Source organism: Cyclospora cayetanensis, unplaced genomic scaffold, assembly GCF_002999335.1.
Source record: "Cyclospora cayetanensis isolate NF1_C8 unplaced genomic scaffold, CcayRef3 CcayRef3_contig_352, whole genome shotgun sequence".
Classification (NCBI taxonomy): domain Eukaryota; phylum Apicomplexa; class Conoidasida; order Eucoccidiorida; family Eimeriidae; genus Cyclospora; species Cyclospora cayetanensis.
This window is the reverse complement of record NW_020312317.1, coordinates 1-12,707: the sequence shown is the minus strand read 5'-3', so window position 1 is coordinate 12,707 and position 12,707 is coordinate 1. Positions and strand designations below refer to the sequence as shown.

The 12,707-nt window shown below is 53.2% G+C and overlaps 1 protein-coding gene across 1 annotated transcript; it reads right to left on the bottom strand.

The window, feature by feature from the left end:
• Window positions 1–2,188: 2,188 nt before the first annotated feature.
• LOC113146521 lies at window positions 2,189–5,376 on the bottom strand. The gene is made up of 8 exons (XM_026334074.1): window positions 5,278–5,376; window positions 4,902–5,103; window positions 4,063–4,521; window positions 3,542–3,661; window positions 3,255–3,372; window positions 2,905–2,986; window positions 2,407–2,547; window positions 2,189–2,338 (listed from the first exon to the last, which is right to left on the bottom strand). The coding sequence occupies exons 1-8, from the start codon at window positions 5,374–5,376 to the stop codon at window positions 2,189–2,191; spliced, it is 1,371 nt and encodes a 456-aa protein (XP_026189859.1).
• Between the last annotated feature and the right edge of the window lie 7,331 nt (window positions 5,377–12,707).

The window sequence follows — 12,707 nt, the reverse complement described above, 5'->3', positions numbered from 1 at the left end:
TAGAGGGCCTTCTGTGCTGTTGTTGGATTCGGATGTGTGTTTTGCAGCTTCACAGCGTAGCAAAAGAAATGGCGTTTCGTCTCAAAACGGAGCATGCCCCTCAGCACGCACGATCTCTTCTTGACGCCGACACGCGACTTCAGGCAGAGTCCGTCCTGGCTGCTGTTTTTCTGCGTCTTCCCCTGCCGTTTGCTGATAGAGCAGCCCTCTGGAAATCCTTCGGTCTCTTGGAGTCGTTGTGCTGACGTGCCACTATGGCTACCTGTGTTCTGTCTACGCGTGTCTTCCGATTCGCATGCTACAGGCAGCTCAGGGAGGCCCTTGTGTGGCAGGAGCGGCAACGCCACGAATTCGCTGAAGCAGCAGCAGCAGCTGCCGCAGTTGACGCAAACAGTTCCCCTCAAAAAGAAAACACTTCACCTCGGCAGCTCAGTCACCAAACAGAGCCAGGGAACCTCGCAACAAAGGGGGGGCTCTCGGGTGTGCAAACAGAAAAGAAATCGATTCAGAGGCTTATCCAGGTTCGACTACATACAAAAGCAGCCAACTTGACACCTGCAGAGGCGTAATCCCCACTTCCTCGATGATATTCTGCCGTCCTTTTTCCTCCTCATCGCACAAAAAATCCTCCACTGACTGTCCTCTAGGAGCGCTCCTTGGCTGCTGCATAGCACTCCTCTCCAGTGTGTCGTCCTCCCTTTCTCCTGAAGCCCTCTGCCACTGCTTGCCTATTGCGGTTCCCCCACCGTTTTGAGCGCCAACAATGAAGTACATGGATTTCTTTTGCTATCCTTCCTCCGCTGCGAACCGAAAATGGATCTGTGTTGTACTGCCGTGCTTCTGACTGATGTCTTCCTGCAGTGGCAGCAGCAACAGCAACAGCAACGCAAGGGCTGCGACGGCGGGCTAGCTGCGCTATTCGAGGGGCAGAAACGCAGAGCCTCCGAGTCTGGCGCTGATCGAGCGTTTAAAAAGTCCTTCTTCTACAAAGCAGATTAGGCAATAGTCGCAGTTGTCCCTTGCTCTGAAGCAGCCCACCAGCCTAGTCACAGAACGAGTCAGGCCTAAACTGTTGGTCTTCTAGTTGAATCTGTGCGAAACCACCCGCCTCGTGCTGGGTACTGACCGCTGCGCCTTTCCTCAAGCCGGCACAATAATTGTACTTTAGTGGCATCCATCCTCCAATACAGAGGAGCACTGGAGCAAGACTAGCTAGTCAGGTGCCCCTTTGGCTCGCAAGGCTCTGCTCGTTCGGGGAGTCTGTGGGATGGCAACACACGGCCGATTCACGTTCCTGTGAGGCAGGACTTCGGCCTAAGCCTTTGCGAGCTGCTGTCGTGTAGGGACCCTACAGAGGCGCAGAGCCGCCCTCGCAAACATTGCCACCGTAGGCGAGGCTCCAGAATAGGAAGGCAATGCAGACCACCACATCTTCCTCCTTGAGCAATTTGCGAGCCAACGCATCTGGCCTGTTGTGCACCACCACTGCGTCGAGCTACATATAGTAACTTCACCCTCAAGATGATTGTCGGGAAGGCCCGTTTCTGACGAGGATCAACAGAGCGCAGGCGCTTTTTCGTCTGCCTTTTCTAAACACTGGTTACTACAGAAGTGCGAGATGCACTCTTCCCTGGTTAAGGTCCACTTCGACGAAGTGTGAGAATTCTTTGGAAACAGTGGCAGTTTGCGTGGGAGAGAGGAAAAGGTTTTCCTCCATACGCGTACGTGACGAGACCTGCGTGTAGGCTGAGATAAAAGGCACGGCCTAAAGCTAGGCGACAGTCGAGAAATATAGTGGATTCGGAATGATCGGTGAAACCGCAGCGTTTCGGAGGTGCTTTCTGTCTACCCTCGGCAGCCACTGTCCCTGTAATCCCACTAGCAAGGGCCCCTGTCCTCCCCCCTTTCACGGCGAAGAGGGGGACTGGACTCGACGCCACTGTTAGCAGAGTTGTTGACACCGACGAGACTGGAATGCCCACGAAGAGGCAGCAAGTATCAGTGCGTCTCCCGAACCAAACAAAGCACATCAGACAAGCATTATGTATGTGGGCAGGCGGGGAGGAAAAAAAGGGAAGGGCATGGGGCCAAGTGCAAAAAGAGGCCTGATGCTTCGCAGTTTGCTGAACGGACTGCGAAGGAAAAGACTCCACACCCTTCGGTTCTGTATATGCGATGTCACTGTACTTTAGACACCAGGACCGTCTGCCTCACCACTGCGAGCAAACAGTTGAGCCCTCGCGCTGGAGGGGCCACAAGAAACGCCGGCCAAGTCGATGAGAGTAAAGGCCGATGGAAAGGCTCGAGGAACAGATAAACGCCCTTTACCCGCATAGGACTCCGGCCCCTTCCCCCCCCACACTGTTTTAAAAGACAAACTGGCACTCGCTGCAATACTTAGTGAACCTGAAGGTCTGTCACATCAAAACCATGTCCTCCTTGCACGCGCAGGGCAACACCGCCCTCCTCATTAAACGCCATGCAGTTGTTGGCATCGTCGTCAACCAGCAGCACTTCGTCTCGTAGTACCCCAAAATGGGCACACAACTAAAGCAAAAACACAATTGAAAAATGGCACGCCGTTAAAATGTTTGCACCTTGAGAGTTCGTAGGCTGCCATCCTCGGGCCACTAGGCCCACAAGAAGCACGGAATCGTAGCGAGACAGAATAACAAGGATTTAGCGCAATAAGCACAACGGAAAAAAGCCTTTAAATGGTAATAGCTAGACTGAAGGCCACGCAATCTACGAAGGGCAGCGTCGCTACGCGGATGGCTCAGCACTGGAACAAATGAAATGCAGGGAGCACGCGCAGGAAACCAACGTGTGACAGAGATGGAGGCAGCGGAGCAAATAGACGAGGAAGCAGTGCTAGCCGAGAAGAGAAAGCTGGAAGCAACTCACTTGCGCTATGTGGAAAGATTTATTATACGGCATCGGCGCTTTCAACCCCAATCCCCTATAATCAGTGGGGGACTTGTATAGCCTGAAGAGATTGCCCAGTCCATCCGCACAGACATGCTAAGGGGGTATATTGCAGCCAGCAAGGAGCTGAGCTCTGTTGCCTCCTCCGCTGCCCATGAACCCCCACACTCAAGGCATCAGAATGAACAAAAGTGAGCTGCCAGATCCAAAACACATCTGACCATCCCTACAGCCAGTAGGCCGCGTTCACACCCCCCCACCCTCTACCGCGCCAACACGGAGGCTGCTCGCCATAGAGACCTTCTCAATCATCACTCCTGTAGCCTTACGGTGGGTAGAACGGGAAGACTGCATCGACTCTAAACGAAGCGGCGCTCTCCTCAAGAACTCGGTGGACCAGAGGAGCACCCGCAAGCCGCCCTGGATAAGAAGCTACGGTCTTAGGGTCTTCAGACAGCAGAAACAAAAACTTTATAGCCAATACATATTTGTGTATACATGTACGAGGGCTAGCAAAGGCATCACATGCACACACGAAGGGCGAACAAGATCCAAAGCCATTACACGCCAAGAAACGATGCGCTAACAGAAACAAAAAGACACAGGAGAGCCTTACCTCCGAATGTGACAACAGCGATCTTGATTCCATACGCAGACGCAGCCGTAGCGAACGTGTCGAAGTCCGCAGACAGCGAAGTGAACACAGGATTTCCTGGAGTGTTGGAGGCGCTGCCACCTGACACGAGGCTCACAACACGAAGTGCAGCCAGAGACGAATACAGGCGACTCGAAGCCAAAGTTTTGAAGAAACCAGCATGCGGCTGACTGATAAATCATGCTTGCTCAAGAACTGCGCTGCTCCCCGAAGGTGCCATTGTTTGCTGATAGCTCAATATGTCCCTAAGCCTCGTGGTCTCAGCAGGCAGAAGGCTCTAAGATGTGATGACGGGGTGTCGATATGGTGGCTAAAGCACCTTATGGCGAGTTGCTGTCTTGTAGCAGATTAAGGGGTGGTTACAGCATGCCATCCCGCATGGGAAAGACTATGGAAGTTGCTGCTCAGTTGATGGGCTACACCTTATGGGGAAGGGTGAAAGAGGCTCAGTTTTGGCTGCATTGCTGTGTTCAAGCACTTGCCTGAGTGAGTGGTGATCATTGTCATGTCAAAGTCTACCGCAATGACTTTGACGCCCCCTTCATGCGCCGCTTCCGCGAGTGCTGTGCAGGGCTGCTGCGATGCAAGTGCACTGCGGAGGAGAGTTCTTAACATGGGTCCCTTGGTCGTGGAAGCCTCCTTTAGTGCGTCAGATTCCATGGCAAATGCCACTACAAAGAATAGGAGTATCCACAAAAACCAGACCGAGCCACTTGGCCGGCACGCCCCGTGATGATTCGACGGGGAACGCCAAATGGCGGCAAGAGCACGCAGTGATGGCACGATCGCGGCGTCAGCAATGGCTGGATACGGTGGGGAAGAGGCAAAGGGGGGTACATGTGCTGACTGCGTGGGGTGGGGACAGGGGAAAAGGTCAGAAGTAGAACTTCTTTCGAGCTGCTGGAGATGCGCTTGCTTCTGCTGTAAGACAGATTCTGACCCTAAAAGCACCGCTCCATCATATATACGGATTGGAAGACAGCCATATCTGGCCACTGCAAACGATGCGGATGGCGTCATACACGTGGAAGAATGGGGGGCACGGAGGTTTCGCCAATCAGTAAGCTCTTGATCCCTTCACCAGTTGCGAGAAAGCAACTTCGCTCAGGCATTATAGAAATTGAAAAGTTTCCACTTACAGGAATACGCGTTTCTTTTGTCGGTTGCTTTCGGGTCCGTCCGCTGCAGCCAAGCGCAGCCGATCCACCCACTACCCGTGTTCTGCCTCTGCCAACTCATAGTAAAATATTAAACAAACTCAAAATTAAGCAACATGTGTAAATACATATGGAGGAAAATACAGATATAGACGTGTATTGACCCGATGGAACGTCGGGATTAGACCCCTCCACGCCTTTATGCTCCCAAGAGTGGCTCATAACGAAGACACTTGGCACAATGACTTCCTTCAAGGGAGCCGCTCCAGGGCTGGCCTCACATAATACAGTATTTAAAGTCATACGGTGCTGCAGGATTTCCCGTTCTGGGAGTATAGCAGTCCCTACTAATCCAATAGCAGTAGTCTGGAATTGTAAAGAAAGCTCAAAACAGGAATATGGGAATCGTTGAAGTCGGTCCATTGGGGTTTCGTCTGTTTGAATTTGCCCCCTCTATCGGGTCTCTTATCTATAGTGAATTGCTCGGAAAAATGTGCCCAAAGTCTTAGAACACATGCTCTATGACGGGGCGTATGCTGCTTGTACAACGTCACTTTCAGCGTAGCGGGCGGAGCTGCACTTCGGCAAACATAACTTGATTACAGTTTGGATTTCGATTTCAGCTACAACGAGCTCCATTGTTGTACCGCTCTTCTGCTGCGTTTGATGTGTATCGTGGTATCTCACGTACGCATGCGGCAAACGTTTTAGAAGTATTGAGCAAAGTAACTGTGCGTTTTGCGAACGCCCTAGTAGTGCAGCTTTTTAATCCCATACTCTTCTTCATTCCCTGCAGACCTGGTATCTGCCGGGTGTGGCGAGGAAAGGGGGTTTCTGGAATAGAAACAGATAATATTATTTTTCTCCTACGTAATTCGACGTTGTGAGGCCAAGGGGTTTTAAAAAGAAACTTCAAGAGGAGCAGTAGAGGCACGACCGTCCATGAACGCAAAACCTTGACGAAAGATTAATCTTCAGTCATGAATGTTGTACACTGCCATTCAATGTGACGGTGAACGCTAATAGCCCCTCCACCTACCGGGGTGCTGACTGCAGGAATCTTGCAGCACAGATGTCCAGTCCTCCTTGACGTCTACTGGCTGCCTGGGAAAACGAACAGGGAACTCCGCTGATGGGGATTCATTCTTTACGCTGTTGTAGTATTTGATTGAGCTCCAGCAGCTTTTGCCATCGCTGCAGCTCTGAGTTCTCGCAACGCTGGCACCGTGCTGTCGCGCAAGAAGCCTGACCAAGGCCGTTGCTTTCAGGATTGCATCCCACTGCAGAAGGGGATGGTGTAGGCGCTGTCGCATTATGAAATACTCTCGGGGCTCTAGAGGCCTGGATTTGCCTTTTTTGGTGAGAGCGACAGCGTCTGTGTCCTCGATTGTTGCTTTTGCCAGCAGTACTCCATGGATCCAAGCCATCTATTATGGAATCCGCAGTAGCCACGGCTCTGCGAGCGCCATCGAGCACCGCTTGTATAATGTCGCTTGTGGACTTCAGTTCCTGGCGAATACACTTCGACGTATTCTTGGGCCGTTCGCTGCTTAGATACTCGGTCGAGCGGCTCAATTCTGTATTTGCGCAAATTAAGTTTGAACAGCTGCATGAAGGGGAAGTGGGAAGACGGTTGTGAGAAGCTGAAGCTGAGAAGAGGAGTGGCCCACCGCTTGAAGTCCACTTTAAATCTTCTCGGGAGCTGTCTCGCTCAGAAGGCATTCTTTGAGCAGTATCTTTGCTTGGTTTCGCCAAATGGGGCGCATGAGCCGTGGATGATATCGATATGCTTTCTGCTGTAGTCGGCTTTTGCCTTGCATGCTGTTGCTGCAAGGAACTTACCCTTCTTTGTGTTCTTCTCGGTGGGAATTCAGCTTTATCTGGTTGAGCGGTCTTATCTGCTAGCGAAGCTAGCGTAGTTTCTTTCACCCCTAATGCCCTTAGTGGCATTGGGGCGAGGAACAAGGCTTCCGTAACCAACTTTGGCTTATCCTTGCAGCCTTGGGCCATAGCACTCGCTAAGTGGTCAGCGGATGGGAGAGTACAGGGGGCTCTGCGACGAGTGGCAATCTTATGTCGGAAGCGTGTGAGGCGCACACGCTGACGGAGGCGGCATAGAACTCGACTTGCTAGGCTGGCCTTTCCGGATAAGCAGCGCGCTGCTATGTTGGCTACATGCTGATGCGGCGTTTGCCACATGGCAATCTGGGCACCGTCGGGTGCTACAGCTTTCAGAGGTTGCTTTGACCCTTCTCCAGGCGTATGTGGTGGCTCCACAGCAAGTGTCGTCGCTGCCCTGGTATCCATGAGGCGATTCACCAAGGGGGACAAAATCTTGTTATCGAACAAAGCAGGATGCTTGGCAGTCGACGGCCACGATGACTTTGTAGCAGCAGGCCGCCTGCTAGCGGAAACAGAAGGTCCATGAATAGGCTCAGTTTCCAAGATAGCGTTTTCCCTTTCGCCCGGTGGGCAATCCCCCACCTGAGCTCCTTGTGATGGAAAGTTGGTTCCCACAGTGGGAGCGTCCGCATTCCCCTTCTGCAGCAACGGGAGTGTTGGATTCTCTAGAGGCTGCTGCGGTGCCACTGGGCAGGCAATTGCTGCACTCGGTGGCGAAGAAGGACAAACAAACTTTAGCTCTGCTTCGATTGCTGTCTTTGCCAGCGGACTGCAGCTTCGGAGAGGTGAGGACGCATGGCAGCTTCCAGGCGGCTGTGGCAGCTGCAATAATTGCATGCCTGTGACCTTGGAGGGGACCAAGGAGGGGTTTACGCTAAGTGAGGGTGGTTGGAAGTATGCGTGTGTGCATCCCTGTACAGGCGCAGTGCCTTCCTGGCCTTCATGCCATGTCGAAGCGTCTTGCTTTAGGGTCGAGGAAGGACAAGCAGAGGCTCCCAATCTGGATGGGCTTTCTGGACGTTCCGGATCGACGACACCCTCGCCGCAGCCCACCCTGTTTTCGTCTGCCCGGACGGTAGGAGTAGAAGTCCAATTAACAGCAAGCGCTTCGCCTACTGCGACCGCTTGCATTGGCACGCAAGACTCTCCTTTTTTTTGGAAAGGCGAGCCGGTGTCCAGCAAGCGACACCCTCTCAGAGAGCATGGTGACAATTCGCTGAGAATACGACGTGGTGAAGAAGTGCTACAGGGACACGAGGCGCCTTCTCTGTGCCCAGTCTTCTGGCCACAAGGCTTGGGACTGCAGCGTTTGTTCTGTACGTGGGAGTTCTGGGAAACGATTCCCTCTGCACTACCTGCATCCAGAGAACTGTTGCTGATGTGTCTGCCGTCGAATGAGAGCGCGCTGTCCCAACGGCGTTTTTTCGTTCCCTGCAGCATATCCAAAAATTTCTCGCACGTCGTCTTTTTCCGAGTCTCGGCCACACGACGCAGCCCAGCCGCCTGTAACTCCGTGCAAGCATTTATTTGGTTTGATCCGTTCCCCCTAGGCATCCACCTTTCCTCGTGAAATCGGTTTGGAAGGAGGCTTCTACCAGGTGGTGCAATGAGGCAATTACATGAGCCTGCGCACCCAGAGCGCTTGACCTCCTGAATGGCCGCCTCTTGTACTCGGACTTCCTCCCGGCCGTCTCCCTCACCGAGATGCTGCAATAGCGGGGGACCCAGCTGGAGTCGAGGGAAGTCACAGTGGCTGACCACTCCTTTCTGATCACTCTCAAGTCCTTCAGGATCCATTAAGGGCCTCAAGGAAGCTACTTGAGCACCCTTTTCTTTCCAAGCCTCCTCTTTATCGCTTGCTGCGGAAGTCTCTGAAAAGGTTGTAGTCAATGACATGCACAAAGCCCTTGGCCGACAGAGGCAGTGACACGCACTGCCGTCTGCACACTCATGCCTACGAGCTTCATTGCGCTGTATTCGGCAGTCACATGGAAACGGAGACGCTGCCTCTTCGCCTGCTACAGTACCAGCAAGCTGCGCAGGGACCGGAGTTGCCGGCCTCACTCGGCCCGGAGACGATAGGCTTCGTAAGCATCCTTTGGCTGCTGAATGCCCTTCATGACTGTTTTTGACAGGCCTGCAGCAAGGTCGGTTCAATGTAAATTCAATTCCTTGTTCACTAGCTTCTGCAGGCAGGACCAGCCCAGAGCCTGCCGAGTGGCTCCTGATTTTGCAGTTACAGCATATCGGAGAGGCGCTAGCTATTTTATGGGCTGTGGTGTTCGAAGGCCCTCTTGAGTAGTAATTAGCTTCCCGCCCGAAGCAGCTGCACTTTGGAGAATCCGAGAGGCACACTTGGCTTGAGCTAACCTCCAGTGCTTCGCAACTGGTCACTGGCGAGGTGCGTTTAGTTGGGTATTGCACTGTTGCTGGAATAGTACTGCTGGAGACGAGTGGGGTTGGCAGGCTGCATTCCGGGCTACTTCCTGAGGCGCGAACAGATCGCCAAAAGTTGCATGATGGGGCTGGCAGCTTTTTTAACTCAGTCGTTGTTGCCTGCTCAGCGCTGTGTGTAGCAAAATGAGACGATGCGGAGAAAATTCCACCTTTGGACTTGTCTTGCACAATCGTGGGGGCCCTCTGGACCGGCGTGGTGCTTGCACACAGAGCCCCCGCAGCTGCTCCTGCGCATTCCCTAATCATCGTCTGACACGGCACATTGTGAGGCTGTAGAGCAGAGGAGACGGCTTTACAGCAAGGCTGGCGTGTGCCACAAGCCGCCGCGGATGCCGAAGGAACATCTGCCTCTTCTCGATGCAAGCACGCGCTTTCAGAGGCACATCCGTCCTGCAGGGTGATGAGGCTGCTGTGGGGAGAGATAAGGGTCTCAGGTCTGCGACTGCGAGCAGAGCATTCAACAAATGCAAGGTTCCAGAGATGGAGTTAGCCAGAAATCTTTCGTAGGGTGGTTGAAGTGCAGAGCTTTCTCCTAGGCCATCATTCCACTCTTCGCTACCCCCGATCCCCTCCCTTTCCCCACCAAGTCTCCTTCAACAGATCTGGTCGCGGCGCCAAGCATCAATGCTTCACGCAAAGGAGCTCTACTCTAACCATAAGATACTACATCGACCATTTATTTGTAACCGCCACGCAGGGAACTATGCAGGGAGCCATTTGGTTAAATCCCTTGGCTGCGGCTGCTGACTAGGTACCTGTGCCGCTGTTGCTTCGAGGGACGGAGGCCGCCCACCTGCTTTGCCACTATCTGAGGTGTCTTATGTCCCTGTTGCACTTTGAAACACCAGGTGGAGTGATGAACTTGTTGCTGCTGCTGGTACGCTTTCCGCACAGGGCGGTCCGAGGCAGCTGGAGACTGCATTGGAGTTATCGGGAGCTGCATTACTTCGCGCTGGACGCGCTTACTGGCGCGCGGTTCGCGAGGCGTAGCCACAGGTACGCAGCCTAATGCGCATTGCTGTGAAGGTTTCAGCCCGTCTGAAGCAAGCGAGGAGGCCCCAATCTGGTGCTCGCAAAGGTCTTCTTGGGCAGTTCGGTTCTTGCGTTCCTCACGTGGAGGGTGAACGGAGCGATTGTTTGGAGTTTTCAGAGGAACTGCCGCGCGGCCTTCCTGGCGTCGTTCTTGTAAGCACTGTGGGAGAGGCTGCTGCAAAGCCGTCTGCCTATTGTGAAGCTGCTTCACAGCCTGTGATTCGAGGTCGGCAAGTGGGCTGTAAGCATCAGTGTTTCCATGTGATTCTGCTTGCGTTAGACACGCAGCAGGCATCTGGCTGTGAGGTGCCGAGCCGCAGAAGTTCCTGCACTGCAGTGCTTCCGTCCGTTCTGCGGTTCTCGTCATGGCTGTTCCCCAGGAAGAATATGCCTCTTTCTGCTGCCTTGGACTAGATGCCACGATCCCTTGGGCAGCGCAGAATTTTCGGCCTTCTGGAACCGTCGAGGCTGGCTCTGAACAAATCGCCTCAAACTTTTCAACCACCTGATGGTGTTGGAGGCCTACCAAATGGGGTGCGAACGCAGAGCACTGAGAGATTTGGGCTCGTGTGGGCCTTAGACATAGATGCAACCTGGCATCCTATGGACTCAATGGCAGGCAGGCAACCGCGCTGCAGAGGCTTACCGGTTTGAGGCTTTACTGACTTTGAGTCTCCTGTAGCGGCTCTAGCACAGGCAGGTTTTTTCGCAGCGTTCTGGAGCTGCTGTTGCGCATGCTCTACCAGATCTTCCTCTATTAGGCGCTCCTCCAGATAAGGGTGTTGGTCTGTTACTTTCTCCCGAAAGCACCGCTTTCTACCAGATGCACCGACGACGGAGTGAGCCTCTAAGTTTTGTCTCGGCTGTCCCCTGATGCATATGGCGCGTGTTGGTGGCTCAACAACCACCAAAGGAACCGGGTCACTCGTTTCGACGCAGCGCCTGTAAAAAACCCTTCGGACGTCTTTGTTAGAGCTCGCGCAGCATAAATTGCGGCTCGGCCTTCCAAGTGTCTCGGCGTGCTCACAAGGCTGTGACTCCGAACAAAGTAAAAGTTCTGAAGTTGCTGGGCCTTCTAAATGCTGGCACCAGGCGCCGTGCTTCAGATTTCCTGTCGTCTCTTTATTATAGTCTCTACAATGCGTCACGCCGCAAACTCTGCTGGAGGTAGCAGAGCCGTTCTGCTGTGGTTGTGTTCCTGCCACTGAGGGCAGGAGTGCGGGACCAGGCTGTGGAGTGAGAGCTCCCAAAGGGAAACACCCTAAAGGGTCGCCTGCGTTACCTTGTGGGAGACACACATGGTTACTCTTTAGTAAGTGCGCGTGGCACTGACAGTGTGCAAGAGATTTGGGAATCCGTTCGGGAGATACTGAGGACGATGGACTTCGTCCTTCTGTATAGCAAGCCTCGCGCAGGAAAGGCGCCCGGTTTTTCCCAAGTACCCTATTTTGGGTAAGACCTTTCAAGCGCACTGGAAGGATACTAGCGAGAGGCTTTTCCGGTATGGATGGCAAAGCTGGTGGGCGCAATGCTGTTTCACGAGGAATCCTGGAAATGGGGGCACATAGTCCTGAAGGAGTGGCCAAAGAGCCCGACACGACCTCTGGGGAGGTGCCTGCATCTGCAGCCGCTCCGCTCATATATGCGGCTGGTAAGCCGCAGCTTTGTGCCTTCTCGCCACTCCGATGATTTAAAGGTTCTCGTGGGAAGTAAGCCTTGACCGCACCACCTCTGCTCTCTGAATAATGTCACATACACACAATGCACTTGGGAAGATGCGAGACGCTGCAGTACTCCGACTTTAAGTGGAACTCACCGCCAGACCTTTTTGCACAGCTTACTACTTTGCATCAAACTGTACAATTCTGGTGAAGACTGCCACACCCCTCTTCCCGTTAGAGCTTTTACAAGCATTCCAAAGCTATTCTTCTCACCCTTCGTTCCGTGGACGGGTGGGTCATGGCAACTGCCACCGCCCACCCTACTGGAAATGGCCTGTGGAAAGGATACACACACACACACATACACACACACACGCACATGCATCCGTCGAAATCCTTGAGTCTCTCCATAATGACGTAGTACAAACGCCGAAAGCACTTAAACAATCGTATTCAAGCGCTTCCAGGTGAGATCATAGAAGAAAAATCCCGTCCACTTTATGCTACCCTCTTGCCCATGCCAGCTTATGTGCACTGTCAATCGCACACATTGGTATGCCTGTGACGATGGGGCAATCCACTTCGAAACATTACACAACATTACTAGAATACCCACAAACTTGTCTCAAACAGGTAAGCAAACAAACACCAAGCACATTGAAATAAACTACCACTGCAGCATGCCATCTACGACACTAAAGCCGTCCTAGCTCGACATACACACCTTGGAAGCACCATCTCGCCTCTGCGAATAGTCCGGATATACTGGAGCCGACCTCGCAGCGCTCCTCTGGTGGTCGTAGTCGAGAGAGCGGTGACTGTGTTTTTGCTTTTCTGCCGAGTTGGTTCTTGTGAAGAGGACGCGCTGGCGAGGATCGGTAACAAAGGACTGCCTGACCTGTCGGCGAGAAGCAAATG

Bases quoted from the DNA above. Each gene is read 5' to 3' on its own strand.
- LOC113146521 (XM_026334074.1), bottom strand. From the start codon at position 5,376: ATGGAGCTCGTTGTAGCTGAAATCGAAATCCAAACTGTAATCAAGTTA. The intron at 5,104-5,277 runs GCAGCATACGCC...TTACAATTCCAG, and splicing joins CTGAAAGTGACGTTGTACAA to ACTACTGCTATTGGATTAGT. The intron at 3,662-4,062 runs GCAAGTGCTTGA...GCCTCGTGTCAG, and splicing joins AATGATCACCACTCACTCAG to GTGGCAGCGCCTCCAACACT.